This window comes from Danio aesculapii, chromosome 3 (genome assembly GCF_903798145.1).
Source record: "Danio aesculapii chromosome 3, fDanAes4.1, whole genome shotgun sequence".
NCBI lineage: Eukaryota > Metazoa > Chordata > Actinopteri > Cypriniformes > Danionidae > Danio > Danio aesculapii.
In genome coordinates this window covers 21,194,396-21,216,763 of record NC_079437.1, presented here as the reverse complement: position 1 = coordinate 21,216,763, position 22,368 = coordinate 21,194,396, and the positions used below count along the sequence as shown (strand labels likewise).

Sequence of the window (22,368 nt, the reverse complement as noted above, 5' to 3'; positions counted from 1 at the left end):
AACACAGGTGAGGGATTCAGTAAATAATGTGCTATATGATCACAAAAATCCGGATCTGCACCAATTAACTCTCACACTCTTCTTTTCGACAGGAGTTTAGCTGCTGCTCTTGGGAAATTGCTCGACATGATATTTTGGTCGTCATGGACCACTTCAGCAAAAGGAGTGCACATAGAAAGAGACACTATTAATGCATCACATGTAGTTAACCAAATGTTGTCCATATTTTGCTCTGTTAAATTTATTTATATATTTATTTATTTATTTATTTTGCACTTCTTTGCTCTTTACTGAAGTCAATTTGCTAAAATGAGCTATTGGAGAATGAATGAGCGGATGGATGGATGGATAGATGGATGGATGGATGATTTTCCAATTGATAATATTTATGCCTACTGTATTCATGCCAAAAGAAACATTCTGTTTAGAAACACGTGTAGAACACGTAATCCAGGCTAAAACTACACTAAAATGAAATGTATTGTGTTTTAAAGCACTGTTCATCAGGGGCATGTATTTTATTATATGAAGAAATTTTGTTTCGTTGTTGAATGTATCACAAATGTCTCTGTAACAAATGTGTGAACATATGTGACCATGTGTGAATTTCCTACCTATAAAACAAAATAAAATCTCAGAAATTGCAACTTGTGTTTAATTTATCATTCAGTTATTTGTGCAAGTCGGTATTTTTATTTTAATTATAGTAAATAAGATTGTTTTCTGTGGGTATATTCGGATTTCGGAAAAGAAACAGCACTATTTTACCGAGCAAAAACAATAACCATGTTTGAACATGAACTACTAAGTTGTCCATGAGAAAATATATGTAATGCATGTCTGCATAAAATTTAAAGAGTGTACGAGATAAAAATCAGTTATAGGTAATATTAATAAGGAGGCAAATGTGGAGTCTTGTTAAAAGTTTGATCTCAAGCAATATTCGACAGAAAAAGTCAAGGAGACAACTGTGGTCGAAAGACCTCAATTAGGTATCGATGAGTGATCTATGAAACCCGTAACCCACTCTCACACATATGTTTTCTCCCCGCAACATTCTTGCTTTCCTTCACTTTTATTAAAATACTCTAAAACAAATGTGTGTTATAAGAACTTCCTAAGTTTGGTTCCATTTCTACAGTCAAAACATAATAACGTTGTTCATCGGCACTTTAAGTAAAAGTTAAATTGACATTTAATTTAAAAAGTGCCATTACGTGATTGGTTATGGATATATATCTAGCCCACATCTTGCCACGTTTTTACAAAGTATTGCAAAATTATCAAAAACTGAAAAAGTCCACTAATTCAATCAATCGTTTATTTATTTTCCTTCGGCTTAGTCACTTTTTTCATCACTTTTTTCATTTGTTTGATAAAACATGCCTATCAATTTTCATTATTAGCATACTTAATATTAAATCAATAACAACATCTAAAACTTAATAGTGTTTTACAACAAAATGCTAAAAATGTAGCGAATTTACAACCACTGCATGTATAAAGTAATAATAGTAGGAGTAATAATAATACCCTAATAATAATAATAATAATAATAATAATAATAAAGTGTTTTTTAAGTTAAAATATTTTTAACGACAATATAATAATATGATTAATAACAATACTAATACTACTACAACTACCACTAATAATAATAATTATTATTATTATCATTATAAAATAGCCTAATAATTATAACAAAAGTGAAGATGATCATGATGAAATTATTATTTTGGTAGTACAATGGCCAGTTTTTCTTGCGTAGTGACAAAAGCATTTATGTGAAGTGAAGTGAAAGAGCAATATAACGCAGAAGAAAGTGCGGTAAAATCCAACGAGAGTTGGAGGTTTTAACACGAGATTGCATCAGCACACATGACGTCTAAACAGAAAGTGTTTGGTTCACGCGAACCAGTGGCTGCGTTTGGAAACGGCAGCTTGAAATACGTTGGAATCAGGTAATTATTTTGACCCGTGTGATTTATTTTGCTTATATGAAGTTATTAACAGCATTATCTGTGTGTTGCAAGTGGCTATTGTTGTGTGCGGTTTGAGCTGATGCCTATATGACGGTTGAAACGTAACTACATCAGCCTACATGTTACAATATTATCATATTGTTAGGCTACTTTTCTTCTAACATTGCAAAATGAAGTACTTTCAAAATAAAACTTAATAAATTTGAGCATAGAGCCTACTTTTGGGTTATTTTGAACAGTCCTCTATACGCGTTCTCAGGAAGTAGAAAGTGAAAGCGGGAAATACCAATACCGTTTTCCCTTTCCCAATGCTCCCGAATAAATCTAGCACTCTCCATCATGTCTCTGAAACTTTCTCTTGAGCGACAGCGTAGAAAACTACTTAATACACACAAAGATGAGAACTCAAATGTGGACCTATATTTTTGTGATATTTGTTACTCTGCAGAGTCAAAGCTCTGCGTCTACTTGCGAATGGCTTGGACGATACAGGATAATAACCACGGAATCTCTGAACCTGCTCAAGAATATGGTAAATGCAATCTTCTTGCTTTATTTGTGAACGTTGTTTAGAGAGTTAACGACAATGCCATTATGTATCATTGCATTGGTGCGCTTGAAACACAGTTAATTAAGCATATTTGTGGAACAGATTTATAGTTTTGGCTTACGGTTGTTTGTTTACCTATGTGAATGGTTTACTAATACTTGGAGTGCAAAAGATGCTTTGCTACTAATGGATGATTCGACTCATTCGGTTAGAGTAAATCTTTATGCTATGCCATCATTGCTTCTATCACTATTTTCGTGTCACAACAATCTCATTAGTGTTTTATAATAATTCAGCAGTTTTGATTTGCATAAAGGTATTAGGGAACATTGTCAGATGTGTGCAGATGTAAACGGACATTATGTTTTGCATCTGTGTGTCTTCCTAATTTAATAAAGAGTCACATTTTAGAATGAACGAGAATAACTTATTTTTAATCTGTTTTATAGGGTGGAAAATATGCAGATCTGGAGGCACCGTTTCCAAGCCGCTTGTACAACTTGATAGACAAGTCAAAGGTTTGTAGGATGCTTAAAAAAGACTATGTTATCAAAGAAATAAATAAGGTTATAAAAAGTTTTTGACCTGAAGAGACTGGTAAACCTTTAAATAATAACATTGCATTGCATTGCAGGTGGAGGACCAGGTGAAGTTTTTAGTCCTGACCTTGGATCACATCATCCACCTTATGGATGCCAGGGAGCACATGAACTCAATGAACTGGGACCAAAACAACGTTGAAGACTTTCTTAACATACTGCACAGAAAATCTTCTGACCTCAAAGAATGTGTAAGTTCTGTGTCAAAGTATTTTTGCATGGGGGGGGGGGGGGGGGGGGACTGATATCATACTACACATTTATGGATTGCATGTAATCCTTGATGAAGAAATCATCATAAAAGCAATACAGCATAAACTCAGTTAAAATTCTGCTTGATCATTTAAGCTTACCCCTTTACTCATAGTAAAAACCCTGGAGTGTCACTCTGGATCATAACAACATTTTTGGTTTGTTATTATATTTTTTATTATTATTATTATTATTATTATTATTATTAATAAAATGATAATAACAATAATAACAACAACAACAACTTTATTATTATATCGCAATCAGTGTAATTGAAATTACCCTAGAGTATATAGTTCCTCGCCCAAGAAAGGGTAAATCATGTAGTATTAATCCTACAAATGTTGAGATTCTGAATAAAAGGCTAAACTAATTAGAGTTTAGTCATTGAATAGATGTGTTTAAAGGAGTTTTAGTGACACCTATGGGGAGCTTGGGTAAATTGTTGAACTACACGTAAAAAAAGACACATTTTTGTTGCTACAGTACTATCTGGTTATGTATTCCCGTTTTTTTCTATCAGGTGGCAAGATACACAAAGCCAGCACACAAGGAGTCCTACGAGATAAGAATAAAAAGGCACTTCAGGACTTTAAAGAAGATTCTAAAGAAAAAAGTGAGTTTGACTACATATTAAAAGTGCATGTGTTTACACTTGACTTCTGTCATCAGCTTGTGTTTTCTTAGTGCCAGTGGTAACATTAGTTTTTTCTAAATCATATATTACATGTTTAGCAGCAATTTAAAAGTGAGTGGTTCTAAAACAGTGTGTTCAGTTTTATTTCAAATATGCCAATTGGCTATGGTGAGGTTTTATTATGTTGCTCCATGCACATATATTGCATCATTTTGAAAATCAGCCTTATAGGAAGATAGATTAGTGACTGAAATAGGAGTTTTGTGCTGCTATCTTGATTGGTTTGGGTCTGTCATAAATAAAAAAATAAGTATGACACCAAATTGCATTACAATAACATTTTTAGGTGTTAGTATCAGTATGTTACTGTTCAAGGATATATAAACTAGTGTGATTCTAAACAATGACAAAATTTGCGTCTAGAAGATATAAAACTGATATAAACATGTAAAGCTTGTAGTTTGTCACTTCCACTTAAATGGATTATTGATTTTTTTTTCATATCACCTCATACTTCAGTTTCTCATCAAATCTTGACCAATCAAATGCTCTCTAGTATCCGACAAATCCTGCTCACTTCAAGACGCTTCTCATTTGCTTTTCATTTGTTGAGCTTGATCTCATCAACTTACACTGGCAGAGCTGTGAGAAAACAAAACACTATTGGTTGCTTTGGGTAATTTTCTGAATCATTCAAGTGATTCACTCAAAACAGATTATTCATCAAAAATAGAGATGCAAAAACGCTCTTCTCAGGCTTTGTTTGCAACATATTGGCATTATTGTGTCTAAAATATATCTCATATAATATTAACTGTTTATGTTGAACTGTTTTATGAAATCAATATCAGATTTGTGAATATGCTCTAGAAAATAGCACTCCTAGTTGCACGGCTATGTCACATGACACATTTGTTTAAACCCCACACAGGCATATTTTTTGAACTTGAAATATAATGCACTTGATTTTTTTGTTGTTGTTAAAGTCAAAGTGACTTACAGCATCAATAAAGCAACAATTACAGGTATTTCTTCTTAAGCAATAAATATATCACATACCATACATAGATGCAAACCATAACATCTATTTACAAATCATGTGTTATGGAAAAAAGTACTGACATGATTACATAGTACTGTGCAATTAGCGAATAAACTGATTTAATTGATCATTTGCCCCATAATGTTAATTTGTGTGAGAAGGACTTTAGTGTTCATTTCAGTTGAAAGCAGAAATAAGTATTCGACATGTCACCATTTTTTATCAGAAAACATATTTCTATATGTTTATGGGGCTGTTGACTTGACATTTTCACCAGATGTTGATAACAAACCAAAGAAATCCATAAATGCACACAGGAAAAAGTATTGAACACATGAAGAAAGGAAGGTGTAGAAAAGCAGTGAAAGCCCAGACAGCAGCTGACATCTCTCAGTATTATTTAGCAACCCCCTGCCCTTCCTCATTGTAAATTGTTATCTGCTGCTTCAGTCCAACATCTACATTAGCAGGATGATGAAGATGAAATCAGAGTGGACATTTCAGCAAGACAATAATGAAAAAACACAGCCAAGGATACTCTCGAATGCTTTCATAGAAAGAAAATCAAGCTGTGGAATGACCCAGCCAATCACCTGACTTGAATTCAATAGACAATACAAATTGAAGATCAGATTTTACAGACAAGACCCAGAGAACCATTAAGATTTTTACACTCTGTCGAAGTCCGTAAAAAATCACACCTGAGCAATGCATGACTTTATTAAGCTCACATCACAAAATAGCCTTTTATATAAAGTAAGCAAAGACATTTCAGTAGCTCTTTATCCTTGTGTCATTCCATTGTTAAACACATCACAAATTTTTCAGATTTTTTCTGTTTTGTTATATTTTTATGTTTGTATTGTTTGGGTTTTTACCAAAATCTGCTTCAATTCCATGTCAACAGGTTTAGAACTATTATTCCCAGGAAAAAACATGATTTGCTGAATACTTATTTCTCCCACTGTACATCAAGCTTTTAAAGATTTGCAAAAATGTTGGTAGAGATCCTGTAACGTGCTTGGGTAGCATAAGAAGCAAATTTCAATGATGATTTTGCAAATCAGATAGAACTTTGTAATATTTGTCATATGTTCTTCCACATAAAATGCACATAGCTAAAGTTGTTCTTTTTGTGTTTTAAGCAATACAGTGCTGAAGCATGGGAGCAGATTCGGAGAGTTGTGAAAAGCCACCTACAGAGGATGGACATCATCGCAAGCAACGCAAGAGCCAGTCATCGAGTGTAACAGATGATCTGATTTAATGACCAAAAAAAAAAAACTTTTTTAAAGCATTCAAAGAAAACTTATTACAAAAAATGCCTTATGAGAGAAAAAAAAACTTGAATGTATTTGTGCCTTTATGTGTTAGTATTAATACAATGAATGTAGCCTAGAGTTTTGCCTAATGCCTTGTGTCTTAATTTATATTTTCCTAAGAAAACTTGAAGTAATCCGATAAAGCAAGCTAATTATGTTTCCTACATAAATTTAATCTGTTTTGTTTTATACATCATAAGTATATTCTGATTTTAACTGTGAAAACAAGAAATTCTGTGTATTTCAGATCATGTATTTATTAACCGTCAGTCAGGTGTTTTATGATGTACATATTCCACAGACATGATTGTTTTAGGTATTTCTTAAACTGACTGACAGATTTTGGTGCACAATTTTATAACGTACAATATTTATTATTTTCATATTTATTGTTATTTATTTATTTATTTGTTTATTTATATTTGTCATAAAACATGATTTTGTATTTTCAAATAAAAAGGTGGACTAAAATGGACTGACTGTCTACTTAACTCTACTATACATAGTTGACAGTTTCTTATACTTATTTTATTTCGATTGACTTCACAATGTTGTGGTATTTAAAACATTCACCCATATAGAATAAAATCAGCAAATTTCACATTTTAATTATCTCTCTATATAAATAAATGCTTCATTAAGAGTGTGCAAATGTTTATGGAAAACATGTATGTAGCAGCATTTACCTTTTCTCGAAAGGGGGCGCCAAAATGCGAGATTTAATGATCACTTAATAAGATTGTTTGAACTAAAATCAGAAAAAAGTATTAATTAGTTGATTACTAACGTTACGATAAATGTAAGATAAAAATGTCATAAATGGTAATATATTAAAACTATTTTGACGTCCTTGATTTTGCTATCACATCAACGTAAACGTGTTTTAGTCAGAGTCACAAAAGTTTCTCATTGTTAATGAGTTTGAAATCAGGCAATATTACAAATCAAAATATTGACTTTATTTTTTATTCAAATTTAGGACTACTTTATGAATATTCGGCATCATTAAGCCAGTCTTAAGTGTCTCATGAGCTTTTAAAACAGTTCAAGGAGACCTATACTGATTTACCGCTGTTTTGTTGTCGCGTATAAGGCAAATGTATTGAGTTTTAGGCAAATAAAATTTGATAAAATTAATCGTTTCTGTTTGAATACACCATATTCGCTATTACATTCGGAAATATCTTCTAAAACAGTAATGTCATAAAGCCACACGGCCTGTGTACCTAAAATAAAATAGAAAGAAGTGTAACTGTGTGTGATGTTCCTCACAATAGTGTTTATTAACAGTGAACAGTTCTTAAAATAAAAATTTTACACTTTACATTTGTAACTTTACTTTGTTACTTTAATCTAAAGTTACATTTTTTCCCACTAGAAAAATCTTTTGTGAAATGAAAAGGGTCTATGCATGTTAAAGGTTCTTTATGGAACCATAGGTCTACAGTAAAGGGGCGAAATGCTGCTATTATGCACAACAGAGCGGCAAATCAGAATGCTTGAATTGTTTTATAAAAGCTCGTGAAACACTTAAGACTGGATTAATGATACTAAGGGTTCACAAATAGACTGAGCGACAATAATACACAACAGATCAGCAAATCAGAATACTTGAATTGTTTTATAAAAGCTCGTGAGACACTTAAGACTGGATTAACGATACTAAAAGTTCATAAATAAACTGAGCAACAATAATTCACAACAGAGCGGCAAATCAGGATCTTGAATTGTTTTATAAAAGCTCATGAAACACTTAAGACTGGATTAATGATACTAAGACTTCATAAATAGACTGAACAACAATATTACACAACAGAGCAGCAAATCAGAATACTTGAATTGTTTTATAAAAGCTCATGAGATACTTAAGACTGAATTAATGATACTGAAAGTTCATAATAACTGTTCTTCTTTGGTCTATATAGTTTTTAGTGTAATGCAACAAGTAGGCCCTGGCCTATATTTTGCATATAGACATGTCTAGACAAGTCCAATTCCAATCCCTCTTCTTCACTCAAAAAAAAGATATATGTTTGCTGCTTGTTCAAACGATTTATTTTAAATGAGCTGAATCAACACAGCTTGAGGGCACAGCTTTATTGTTTTATGTGCAATCCACTTGAATATGTGAAAAACAAATAAGTTAACTTAATTCCTTCATTTTTCCCAACACAAACCGATTGGAACCCAGCATTTTTAGTGTCCAACAGTCAGAATGTGAGTGAAAATGTTATCAATGAACATGCATTTCAGCAACACAATCTTAATTCTTTTGTTCTGTTATTTATTTCCTCAAACAACTGGCTCGGCTATTGTACCTGCTTCTTTTTGTAATTCCATGATGATGCATTCAAATGTTTTTTAGTTTTGTTTTAAATCATCTATCAGGCTCATTTCAGTTTTTCCAGAAATACTCAACAGCAGAGGTCAAATGAACATAAGAGCTAGCCGATTTCACATAAGTGCGCCTCTTACGTCTCACAGTGGTGAAGGTGGAATATTCCTCGTATATTAAATGATGACTGTGTGGTTATTAGGGCGCACAGTCATTATTAGGTTCAAGTGGAACACCGCCTGTCACACTCTGAGTCGGCAGAACTGAATTCACAGAACGCATGTAGATGCTGTTGTGGTCGGGTCGTGCGGTAAGTAAACTTTGAGCGCGGTGGGTCGTTGGCAGTTTTGTGATGCTCTAATGATGTGGGTTGATGTTAAATGAAAAAAAAATCTCCTGTTAAATTTATGAAAGAAAAGAAATCGCTCGTTCATTCATAGAAATACAAGGATTTTCCCAGCAATGAAAAGTGAAAATGTGATGCGGACATTTTTACTAGCCTACGCTATCACGTTACCACCCTTTGGTTTTTCTGATAAAGATAACAGTTTGTTTTGCTATATATTTACAATGATGAAAATGTGTAGTGTAATTAAAACTTAATTGATAATTAATTTATCATATAAAACGAATGCGCTTGGTTCATTTGCTTATTTGATGTTTAGTTTTGCACATTAATTTTCTCTATTTACAGTTTTGTCTTTAAAGCGTATATATATATATATATATATATATATATATATATATATATATATATATATATATATATATATATATATATATATATATAAGGAAATCTAAGATGGCAATGGTAATATTAGGCTATTTAAATAGGCGTATACAATGTCCATATACATCCATAAGCACATTTTTTAATGAAATCGTTTCTCAAAACGAACTTTATAGATCATGATAATGAAATACAATTGAGAAATGACAGCAGTACTGTTCAAAATTAAAGTCAACATTTATTGCTGCACAGTCAGTTTACACTGCATGACCAACTGCGTGAACTTGAGGGAGACGTCATGTATCAACGAAAGTACACGACCATGAGACTAGCTAAAGAAACTTTAACGATACTGATAAAAGTAGCATATATATTTTGTTGGAAACGTTGTATGAAATGAAACGCATATGTAGAGCAAATAAAAAAACGTCCATGTCACCTAGATAACGGTTTAATTAACCATTTATTTAACATGGGCCAGACTCACACCATGCTACTAAGATTTTGAGTGTCCATATATTATTTTTAATTGGTATGTCTTATCAGTATTAAGATGTCTTTGAAGTATACTAATCACGAGGAGGTTGTGGGTGTACCGACAGTGGCAATTAATCAAGAGGATAATGAAATACTTTTAGAGAGAGAGTGAAAGGGAGAAAAGGAAGCAAAACACCTGTGAATATTATGTGATAAACTATAAAAAAGAAAACCACAGCTTCATTTAAGATGTTTAGTTGCAGGCATCAGGGAAGGAATACTTAATAAAGATAGATAGATAGATGGATGGATGGATGGATGGATGGATGGATAGATAGATAGATAGATAGATAGATAGATAGATAGATAGATAGATAGATAGATAGATAGATAGATAGATAGATAGATAGATAGATAGATAGATAGATAGATAGATAGATAGATAGATAGGTATAGAGAGAGAGAGACAGACAGACAGACAGACAGACAGACAGACAGACAGACAGACAGACAGACAGACAGACAGACAGACAGACAGACAGACAGATAGATAGATAGATAGATAGATAGATAGATAGATAGATAGATAGATAGATAGATAGATAGATAGATAGATAGATAGATAGATAGATAGAATACCACATCCTCTTTACCACAGGAGAGGAAAGAAGTGGAGAGCTAAAGAGTTCACTCGTTGCGGTATGAAAAAAAAAACTCCATACTCTTTATTTCCATTCGTCACCAAGTTAGTACAAAATGGATCTTGGGGATCCATGTCTTCAGCAAAATCGACAGATTTTTAAAACGTTTCAACACCGCTTGGGATCAACTGCTATTTTTACAGCTCTCTTCATTTTAGACAGCTCTACAAAATGGGATTTTGGCATTTCGTTGCGTTCTTATGTTCAGCTTTCTTTTTTGCACAAATTTGTTCAAAGCCAACAAACTGCATCATGCGAAGGAAACACGTGAAAACAGCTTACAGTCTACTTGAGAATATGGTAAGTTGAGCTTTATTGTCTCTTCCCTTTCTTTTCTTTACCTGCCTTGTACTGGCTGTTCTTATAATGTTCTCTCTTTCATTTTAGGGTGGTCTTTTCCCTCGCGAATGCTTGGAAGAAAACGTCAAAATAACGTTTCCGAAATATGCACTGCAATCAAATAACTCTAATCAGGTGAACTAGCAACACATTATTACTACACTGTAAAAATCCTGGTTGCCTTAATTTTATAATCTGAATCAAGTTAACCTTAAGAGTCCATCGAACTTGTATTATGTTAAGCTGACTTAAAACAGCACGCGTAACTTATAAAATTATGTTGGAACATTATTGACTTAAGATACAATAAGATACAATGAACATATGCTGTCAGGACTAATTGATCATTTTTTACAGTGTATCAATATTAGACTTTATCAGGCATATTACCTCCATCACACATTTCTGAAATCTACTTGACAGAACCTGGATTGATAAAGACTGTGCACGTGTAATAATAAATTAACTTTTATATGTTTAATTTTCCAGAAAACCGGTGTAGCAAAAGCAATGTATAAAATTATGGATCACATTGACCTCCTCTTTGTCAACGACAGTTATCCGGAGTCCTGGAATCAGAGGAAAGTGGATAATTTCCAAAACATCGTTTACCGTTTAACAAAAGAGAACAAATGTGTAAGAGAATTATATATTTTTATTTATTTTATAATAATATTTGTGAGCATGCGTGTAATTATGTCATATTTCTCATTCGTGGGTAGATTATGAGGATGAGAGTTCAAGGACCCGTGGATGATTTTCCAGCAAGAGACGACGCACTGAAATCCTACTTTGATAAACTGGGCACTCTTCTCAGAAATAAGGTAGGTAATCAGTATGTAAACATGTCTAACAACAAGCGTTCATTCAAAAGTATATAAAAAATGTTGTTTTCTCTCCATCAGGACAACAGTTTTTGCGCATGGGAAGTGGTCCGAAAGGAGCTCCTTAGTGTTCTTAGCGACATCATCCAGCCTAAATTATAAGTATAGAGTAGTTTTACCAGATTTATTTATTTATTTATTTATTTATTTATGACTATTTATTTGCTGCCTTTGTAAACAGAAAATATGTACAATGAACTCAATAAAAACGAAGAAACTGAAGTGTTTATCTCTGAGTACACTTTACAAACAACTAATTGAACGGTATCACAAAAATACTGCTGTATCAAATATATGTCTAAAATTAAAGCCTTGACATCCAGACTGCATATTGCGAGTGTGAAATTGGCTTATAAAACAGTTTAAACAGGTGATGGTGAATAAAGCACACTTTATACACCATACTGTTTATACAAATCGTTCCAACCAGATGAAAACTTTGGTATCATCAAGCAAAAGTAATGGCGTTTCATTCTTAAATGGAAATTTATGATTAAAATAGCTTGCTTATGAATGAATTTGTTCCTGAATGAATTAAAGGAACTATTTAAGTGAACGATTAAATTGCGCACAAGGCCTTTCCCAACACCTGCAGTTTGAAATTGCAAACTCTGTTTGCAAGTTTTAATAAAGCTTTATTTACACATTTTGTACACTTGTTTAAAAAACACACTTCTACATCTATATTCAATATTCCAATGATAAAACTTACTCGTGAAGTTTCTAATTGCAATACAAATTTTTACAAAATGTTTTAGCTGTAATCATACTAATCGCAGTATTATTAAATTGTTCAACACTACAATACCTGACCAAATTCTTGTTGCCTATCCATGTTTTAGGAACAACAAATAATAACTTGATTCTAGTTGATCATTTGATATCAGAGGTGTCTTACATGAAAGGCAAAGACCAAAATAAAATATGATCATGCCTTGATTAAGGTCTGACTTTGCTTGGACAAAAGTCTTGTCACTTCACAGAAATAATGTACAGTATAGAATTTAATGTCATGGTGCAGTGGAAAAAATAATATTGTGTATGACTCCCATTAGCTTGGATGACTGCATCCATACATCTCTGCAATGACTCAAATAACTTATTAACAAAGTCATCTGGAATGGCAAAGAAAGCGTTCTTGCAGGACTCCCAAAGATCATTAAGATTCTTTGGATTATTCTTCAATGCCTCCTTTATTTTACCCCAGACATGCTCAATAATGTTCATGTCTGGTGACTGGGCTGCCCAATGCTGGAGCACCTTGTCCTTCTTTGCTTTCAGGAACTTTGATGTGGAGGCTGAAGTATAAGGAGGAGCGCTATCCTGCTGAAGAATTTGCCCTCTCCTGTAGTTTGTAATGTAATGGGCAGCATATATATCCTGATACCTCAGGCTGTTGATGTTGCCATCCACTCTGCAGATCTCTTGCAGATCCCCATACTAAATGTAACCCCAAACCATGATTTTTCCTTCATCTACAGATGATTCATCAGAAAAATCTACCTTCTGTGACTTATCCAAATGATTAACTATAAGTCAAGTTATTATTTGTTGCTCTTACAACTGAGATTGACGTGGTGTAAATATAACTATGTCAGCCGATTCAAATGTTATCACTCGATAGAATGGGTGTTATCAGTGGTTATCAGCTGATAGATAGGGGCCAGTAGGGGCCTTTAGCACCTACTAGTAGGCTCACTGTAATCATGCATCCACATAGTTAATCTGCTATAGATCACATACGGACAAGTTAATAAGAATTATTATTTATATTATTTATTAAACTACAACTGAGATTGACAACAAGACTTTTGTCAGTTAGTGTACAATAAAAAAAAAAACATGACTTAATAAACATTATAAGTGGCATACATGCATTATAAGCGGCACACATGCATTATAAGCGGCATACATGCAAATTCAAATACGCTTTGAAGTTGTACTAATATTATTTTGTGGCTGAATTTTCATGTAAATGAAAAACAATGTGAGCTGCATAATATACTGTAATTTAAAGTAAACACTAGGTATATTTCCAATGAGATTCTCTTTTTATTGTCACTTTTATGAATTGTATTCTTGGAAAAACATAAGGTCAGACAGTCAAACACGAGTTGTTGCAGCCTACAGGATGGACATAGAAGAGAATGTGTCCACCAAACCTATATTTTTTCCCTCGCCTTCAAGGTTAGACCTCCAAGCAGATGCTTTTTTCTACACTCAATGATAAAGTCAGAAACACATTTTACTACATCATACTTCTAAAGCTCAAACCCTCATATTTAGGGTCACGATGACCTTCTAGGTCATGGATAGGCACCTTCGGACCTCTTTGTTTTGCCCCCTGAGCCCAGTTTAGGCCTGCATGAACCCTTGTCCCCCATGCATCTTATTCTATATGCCTAAAACCATCTTTCATTTTCACTTCACAGCTGTTGTAAATAAAGCAGGCACTGCACAATGTTCAAAAACTATATACACACATTAAAGTAATAGAAATTATGAGTTCTCTAAGTGGCCAAGACAACAAGTTGAGGAATTGGAACACGAAGCCAGAACCCAGAATCACTTGTCAATAACTGAAACTGGAAAAAATGCACCACTAAAGGCCACTTTAGACAAACAACAAAAAGTCCTCACCCTAACCATGGGAAATTACCACTCACATCTAACCTTCATATCACAGTGCACATGTGGGTCAAATGTTCATGACTGACAGACCGTAGGACTGATCTATTTGACATTTTTAACAATACCACTAAAACACTATGTGATATTAACAAAACTATGGATCTATGGTTGTGTTTGATTTTTTTGTGCAGTGTGTATGTTAGAATAGTTGTGTAAATGTGCTTTCGGCCTATGTGCCACATATACTTATTTAGTGAACATGTCACAGATCACATACCTCAGTTTGTAATACTCGGCTCACATTGGGGGGGAATTATGACATGGTTTTTTGGTTTAAAATCCAACCAAAGTGAACTAGATCAGTAACAAAATTTACCCAAAAAATTTGAAATCTGCCAGTGCTGCACTTATGAAAAGCCTAAAAAAAAATCTACATGGTACATATGTCGAGCAAGGTTTTGTCAACATTACAGGTATACTGTAAAAAATATCTGTAAATTAGCAGTTTTACATATTTTGTGATTCATTTTTCTTTTTTCAATTTTATTTGAATTGCATTATTGAACCTTTATCTTTCCTCCAACAATGTTCAACCTTGAAAAGTAAAAAAAAGTGACTTTTATTAACATTTTTAATAATTTAAAGTGATATATTGTAAAGGTTGGTGTTGTATAATACAACACGAAAACCTTGTAATAAACTGGCAGTACATTTTCTGTTTTTTTACACTATATATTATTATTTAAAAAACTAAAATGTCAATAAAAGTCACTTTGTTAAACTGTAGAGTTGAATTTTCAACATCAAAACTCGACAGAGCAGAGACCACGCTCCCAAAATGCAATTCACAACAGTAAATAAACAAACAAATTACAAATTATAGCTAGTTGCACTCAAAACAATACAAATCAAATGATAAAGATATGATTTAGACGATAATATATTATTCTCCAACAGTAACCAAGGTGTACAGGTGCAATGTCGGTCACTTTGATGATAATTCCTCAGGTCTTGTAGGCCTGGCTAGTCTGTTTTTCCTTGCACACTGACTTGGCAGCAACTCCTACCCCATAAATGTTTTAAGCCATCCTAACTTGTAACAAGGAGTGTAACAGGTAAACTTAAAAGCGTACAAAAAAGTTCAACCACAAGCCACAAATGAACCATGCTACATGAACCAAAACACACAGTATTACGCTTCTTTTAATAAACCATGATTAAGGGTTTTCACATCATAAAATGTACAGTACTTAGCCAAACCACAGAACATAGACTAACCTAATAGTTTCTGTGCTTAGATTCAGCCAGATCTACTGAAGAGACCAGCTATAGGCTAGTTCATGGCATTATCTTGTTGACTGCAAAAGAGTTTAGAAAACAAATGTACATTTTTCTTTTTATTGTAAATGTTATTAGTGTCACTATCGATGATTCTTTGAGCTAAACTAAACATTGTTTTGTTTAAACAAAACAGAGAAGCTCACATAGACCCCTTGGGGATTTGACTTTTAAATTCATGTTATGTAGCTTTCTAAATTTATAGACTGTAAAACCTTTAACTACAACTGTGGTGTACATATAACTTTGTCAGCCGATTCAAAAGTTATCACTCGAATGAATAGGTATTATCAGTGGTTATCAGCTGATAGATATGGGTCAGTCGGGGCCTCCTGTACCTACTGGTAGGCTCAGAAGGCTGTTATCATATATACACAGGGTAAATCAGCTATAGATCACATACATACATACAAGTTAAGACAAGTTATTTATAATATTTATAAAATTTCCCAGTAATTGTATTTTATCAACGTCTACCCCTATCCTAAACCCAACTGTCACAGTAATGTTAGAACAGATCTGGAGTCTTCTCTATTAGTATAGCTGATTAACCATGATAATTATTTATATTTATTAAATTTCTCATTAATTGTATTTTTATAAATGTCTACCACTACCCCAACCGTCACAGTAATGTAAAACAGATCTGAACCTGGAGTCTTCTCTATTAGTATAGCTGATTAACCACAATAATTATTTATATTATTTATAAAATGTCCCATTAATTGCATTTTACTAACGTCTACCCCTTCCCCAACCCTAAACCCAACTGTCACAGTAATGTAAAAACAGATCTGAATCTGGAGTCTTCTCTATTAGTATAGCTGATTAACCATGATAACTATTTATATTATTTATTAAATTTCCAATTAAATTTTTATTAATTAAATATTAATAAAATATTTTATTAATGAGTTTAAATTTATGTGTGTGTGTGTACATTTCATCTTAAGCTCTTCCTTTGCTACCAGTTCACAATTGTCAATTTTTCTCTCTAAAACAAGTTACAGGTAAACAATGGCAACTGGTAACAACAATTAAAAAAAATAATAAGAGGCTACAGTTATATTGAGATATTAGCAAAGAAGAAAAATGGCAAATAAAAAAACTTGCATGTATGAAACATTAGGGATTAAAAAGTCTTATAAACGTGACCACAGTGCATGCCATGTGGTAACTATACAGTACAACAAATTTGCATTTGCTCTACACAACAACAGGATGTTATTTTGCAAGGTTCAAACACAGGATATGTGGTTAAAGAATGATCGCTAATATTCACATCTCATGTAGCATTATGTCTGCTAAAATTAGAAATAGCCTTTGCTGGAACAAAAAAGTTGCATAGATGCACAAAAGTAGAAAAGGTCACATCAATGTGTAAGACCAAGGTTCAGAGACAGAAAGAGAACGTCTGTGATTACAAAAACAGCTCATCGTTTACTGAATATTTTCAGATTTACATTCATATTTTCCCGGTTTTTAAGAATTAAAAATTCTTTAATCTAATTCACTGTAGCATATTTCATGATAACACAAGACTTTGACAACTGACTGTATGAAAAACATTTTTATTGAATCAATAGATACAAAAACATTGTGAAATGTAACAAAACTTACAAAACATCCAAATGAATGAATACTGTGGTGGTGCAGACTTTTTTTTTTAAGCTGTGAACTGTCCAGTGCTGAATGGAAATGTCAAAAGTCAAAAGTAAAATTGTTTCTAACACAGTTGTTTCTAACTCAGGTTTAAAAAGTGAATACACTTCTCAACAATCAGTCACTGAATCGATCAGTCAGTCATCCAATAAATAAATAAATAAATAAATAAATAAATAAATAACATTTAACTCATAGCATGATGTCAGAGTTGTTTTTTAATATGAACTCAAGGGTGCGGAGAATCTCACTTCTCACGATTTCCCAAGCACAGTAACTGGAATTCTGCATGGAAAAAATTTGATTTAGCATTAGAATGTTTATTACATGAATTTAAAATGTAACACATGTGAAATGGACACTGTGTCACTGGACACAAAACATACCTTTTCTTTCAGAGTCGAGGATATGGTCTCAAAGTAAATCTTGAGCGAAGCCTCTCTGCTGGGAAAATCCTGAGCCACTTCAGTCTTGTTCATGATCTGTATTTGTAAAGAAATAGAAAATATAAATTAATGCAGTAGGGAATTAAAAGTCATAAACGTATCTATACATAAACTGTGAATACTGGATTCTAAGGAGTAAATAATGATTGATTTTTGGAACAGGGACATAATGCATTACAAGATTAGTAATCTCAGGTAGAATAAAACATCACACAGGAGTTCTAGAATGTACTATAGTATTCTATACTGTTTGACTATAAACGGGCAAATGAAATATAGCTCGAGAAAGCAGAGCAAGGTAGCCTACTTGTAGGCCTGTCCATCCCATTTTAGCATACTGTAGCAGTGTGTGTCAATTTTTTAAAAGTGTTATTTGACCTGAAGGAGAATGTAGGTAAAATGTAAGATTCTTACACATGCGCTGTATTTAATCTGCCTATATATGATGCCTCTGAAGTCATCCAGTTTCTCTGCATTCCACTGGTCCGGATCACCGAAGTTCTCAAACACTGCATCAATGTTCTGGAGCGTCTGATAAACAGCCTTTTCGACACCAATAACCTTCAAATATAATTTAATTAAAGAGTAAATGTGTTAACAAAACAACAAAAGTGAGGCAAATGTAAACTTAATTGTGTGGTCTTATAATTCTGTAAAGGCTATTCAGTTTGTCCTAAGGAGTAAAAATGACCCACCTTCATAATATGAAGTTTTTCTCTAATTTTGGGGTCATTAAAAAAAAGTCATCAAACTTAAAGCAAATATAAATTATAGTCTTCATTTGAAGTAAATAAAAAAAATCTAAATTGCCAAAAAAGAAAGAATGGTTATTGTTCAGTAGCTTTAGGACAACTTTGAAAAAAATTTCAATCCACTTCAAATGTTGACTGCTCTCTCTCTCTCTGTATATATACTGTAAGATCTGTGTCTAAATGATCACCAGGACTCATTGCCCTCTCTGCAAATTATCTATCATCACAGAATCCATGTATTACCACATTAGGTTTATTCTTTTGCATGCCTATTTTATATATATATACATATATACATACATACATACATACATACATACAAATTATATATAAATAATTTTATTTATTTATTAAATAATATGCTAGTCACAGAACAGCTTTAGAAATGGAAAGTTAATGCAATTAAATTTATGCCAAATATTGAAAAAAAAACATATAACATATAAATAACATATAAATTTGGGCTACTCATTTTTTTTTTTACATTATCATATAAGTTCTTTTGTTTAATTAGCTCCAGATTTAGCTCCAGTACTGTCTAAACTAATGCACAAATATAATTTTGTAAAGCATCCTATAGAAAAAAAAAATCATTTACTCATATATATATATATATATATATATATATACTCATATATGCTGAGCACTAATATATATATATATATATATATATATATATATATATATATATATATATATATATATATATATATGTGTGTGTGTGTGTGTGTGTGTGTGTGTGTGTGTGTGTGTGTGTGTGTGTGTGTGTGTTAAAAGGGTGCTCTGGTAATTTTTGACGTATACAGATCAACAGCTGTGTAAAAGATTTTACCTGATCCTCGTTATACTCGAACACATTTTGCGGGAATGGTATGGAAACGCGGTCGTCCAGGCATTGCATAGGGAAAAGCCCTCCCTAAAACAAGATTATATTCGTTATACGACCTAACATATACTGAATATGCAAATAAATATTCGTTACATAAAATAATAAAACTGATAATTATCTGCAATAATTCTCACCGCAGTCTCCAGAAGTGTATAAGTCTTCTTCATTAAGTTTTTCTGAAGATTGCAGTTTGTTGGCAATGACCAAACCTGCACAAAGCAGAAAAAGGTGCACAGCCAGGCCACACAATGAAGGTCCATTCTGACAGATACCTATACAGAATCAGACATTAGTAATATGCAAACTATACATAACCAGTTTAATTATAATAAGCCAATAATCTGACTGCTCACCTCTTTGAAATGTTGAGTATTGTCCAAAACCTGATTGTCGTTATGTGACGGATTCAATGTATCTGAAGTTTATATACTACATTTTGTGAACAAATCGAAAAGGCGTGATTATTCTTTCATCTTAAAAAGAAAGAGGGGATTTTTATTCTCGAGGTCTTGAACGTCTTGCGCGGAGTTTTCGAATTCGTTTATTTTTCATTCAAGAGAATCTCAGATACAAACCGATTTCCCCTGAACGCAAGCTAACAGAATACGTTTTGCTAGAGTAACAAGTTTCGTGTTTTAATTAATGTGTGGTATCTAAGTGCCCAGGGTGCAAACAAATCCCAATAAAATAAATACATTCCACTGAATATGAATAAACGATGGCAGATGAGTAGTATTTTGAGCAAAAAACACCGTGCATGACTAACGTCGTGGCATGCCGATGCATGCTTTTGTGGGTGAACTAGTTGTACTTTTATAGTTATTATTTTTGCTTTATTAAGTGGTAGGCTTATTCACAGATGAGCTGTTCAAACACAATTCAGACAAATCCAACTTTACAATTAATTCACTAAACTTTAAAAGTCCTGACACTGCAATTAGCCTAATTGTGGCATATTTTGCAGTGCCTTAGGATAATATGAATCACACATTTATTTTAATTACAGTAAACAAAAAGGGGGTGAGATTTGAAATAAGTTACATTGAATCTGGAAGCTTAAGCACAGAGTATGTTCACAACACTACATAACTGACATAATATATGGCCATTATAAATGGTCAGAATGCATAACGACCACATACTTTTTCTGGCATTGCTGGGCTTAAGATTCATGCCTCTGATTTTGGTCCTGGTCTGTGGTTTTTAACCAGACCGCATTCACAGATACTTATCTCAAGCTTATTCAGTTCAATATTTAACTTTTTTTTTTAACAAAATAACATCTGTGTTGATCTTAGGCATCCTTTTAGACCAATGTTTATTGTCAGAAGTATTAGCATAAGTATTTTAAATGAATATTTGTATTAAAATATAAAACAATTACTTGATGTTTTAGTAAGAATTCATAGTTTAAATGCTAATAAAGTTTCAAACAACAAGTCTTAATAATATCTCTTTGTATTCAATATTTTCTTTAGAAAAAAAAAAAAACAATGATAGAAAGAGAAATGAGTGCCCACAACTGGGATTTGCCCAAGATTGTCTGTGTGTGTGTTTAAATCTTTGTGCGTATGGCACTTGTGGTTGTGGTTTAATGTGTAAGAAAATGCATGTTTCTAGTGAAATACTGTTATTTCAACCTCGTGGGTATATGGAGATGCCCTGGAAAGTGAAAATGAGCACAGGGAAGTGAAAGTGTGTGAGCCATGCAAGCTCAGTGATCGTCATTCCTAAAGAATTAAAAATAGAACTGAAGGGAGGAGGGAAGAGAAATCAAGCACTGAACTGGTGTCTGCCAAGCGCCTTAGGGAGATAAACAGCAGGAGATGAAGACACAATCAGACATTCCGACATCTGAGTAACCTTCTCAACACACTCATCCACATGTGTTGATGACTCAGACCAATTAATAGGTTATTAGGTTTAAAAGTCAAACAAATTTCAACAGGTATACTTTTAATATAAACATCTTATTTTCAGAGCAAATTACTGCTTTCATTTGATAACTTAATGGGTGGGATCATTCAGATTTAAAAATGTTTTAAAAAATATAACCTTTAAATTCTGAACTGACTGCAAGCCTGAAGAAACAGTCTGAGAAGACCATACATCAAAGAACATTACAATAGCCCAAAAGAGAAAAATTAAAAGCATTAATGACATTCTGTAGGGCTGCGTCTCAAAATCAGCACCCTAGCTCCTGAGGTTGTTCATCAGCAGGTCGTGTGCATGAATTTGGGCACTTGTAGGGACAGTAATGACTTTGGCTCACTACATATTGGAACACATCGAGTGTGACATGAGAACGACCTCATTGTAAATCATCAAAACTGAAGTTTTCTTTCTTTAGCACCTTTAACACAACTCAAGGTTGACCCAAAGTGTAGTACAAAGTTAAATTACACACAAACTAAAAGATAGTAAAATTTAGGTGAAACATCATGTGAAAAATACTGGAAAGCGGCTGAAAATAAAAATAGTCTATGTAGATGTTTAAAAATAACTAGTGAGTATCTCACAGAGATTGAAAGATTAGGCTATTGGTCCAGTATTGACCACCCCTGCCATATGAGCCAAATTCTGGGATTTGGATGAAGATCATTTCTGAATAATACGAGGGTGCTTGATTATGTAGAGATTTTTTTAATAAATAAATAAAACATTTTGAAAAACATTCTATTGGCAGTCAATAAAGCAAGAACAGGATAGGTGATTTTACCTATACCACCACCACATTTGGACAAACCATCTGGAATCACATTGAAAAATACATATTTTATAGCATAATGAACTGTAAGTG

At 33.0% G+C, this 22,368-nt stretch overlaps 3 protein-coding genes across 3 annotated transcripts; 2 read left to right on the top strand and 1 right to left on the bottom strand.

The window, feature by feature from the left end:
- Positions 1-1,878: 1,878 nt before the first annotated feature.
- Positions 1,879-6,727, top strand: ifnphi1 (interferon phi 1). Its single transcript, XM_056450700.1, is given in 7 exon segments — positions 1,879-1,909; positions 1,912-1,961; positions 2,431-2,514; positions 2,982-3,050; positions 3,167-3,322; positions 3,907-3,999; positions 6,208-6,727. Coding segments are annotated over 7 exon segments (588 nt in total). The 3' UTR covers positions 6,313-6,727.
- A 4,071-nt stretch (positions 6,728-10,798) lies between these two features.
- On the top strand, positions 10,799-11,952 carry ifnphi2 (interferon phi 2). The gene is made up of 5 exons (XM_056450688.1): positions 10,799-10,927; positions 11,015-11,101; positions 11,456-11,602; positions 11,689-11,790; positions 11,872-11,952. Exons 1-5 carry the CDS (start codon positions 10,799-10,801, stop codon positions 11,950-11,952), a joined length of 546 nt encoding a protein of 181 aa, XP_056306663.1.
- A 5,685-nt stretch (positions 11,953-17,637) lies between these two features.
- On the bottom strand, positions 17,638-19,828 carry ifnphi3 (interferon phi 3). The gene is made up of 5 exons (XM_056450676.1): positions 19,703-19,828; positions 19,512-19,595; positions 18,342-18,488; positions 17,868-17,963; positions 17,638-17,766 (listed from the first exon to the last, which is right to left on the bottom strand). Exons 1-5 carry the CDS (start codon positions 19,826-19,828, stop codon positions 17,674-17,676), a joined length of 546 nt encoding a protein of 181 aa, XP_056306651.1. The 3' UTR covers positions 17,638-17,673.
- Between the last annotated feature and the right edge of the window lie 2,540 nt (positions 19,829-22,368).

Bases quoted from the DNA above. Each gene is read 5' to 3' on its own strand.
- ifnphi2 (XM_056450688.1), top strand. From the start codon at position 10,799: ATGGGATTTTGGCATTTCGTTGCGTTCTTATGTTCAGCTTTCTTTTTT. The intron at 11,102-11,455 runs GTGAACTAGCAA...TTAATTTTCCAG, and splicing joins AATCAAATAACTCTAATCAG to AAAACCGGTGTAGCAAAAGC. The intron at 11,791-11,871 runs GTAGGTAATCAG...TCTCTCCATCAG, and splicing joins GCACTCTTCTCAGAAATAAG to GACAACAGTTTTTGCGCATG.
- ifnphi3 (XM_056450676.1), bottom strand. From the start codon at position 19,828: ATGGACCTTCATTGTGTGGCCTGGCTGTGCACCTTTTTCTGCTTTGTG. The intron at 19,596-19,702 runs GTGAGAATTATT...ATCTTGTTTTAG, and splicing joins ATACACTTCTGGAGACTGCG to GGAGGGCTTTTCCCTATGCA. The intron at 17,767-17,867 runs GTATGTTTTGTG...TTTTCCATGCAG, and splicing joins CCTCGACTCTGAAAGAAAAG to AATTCCAGTTACTGTGCTTG.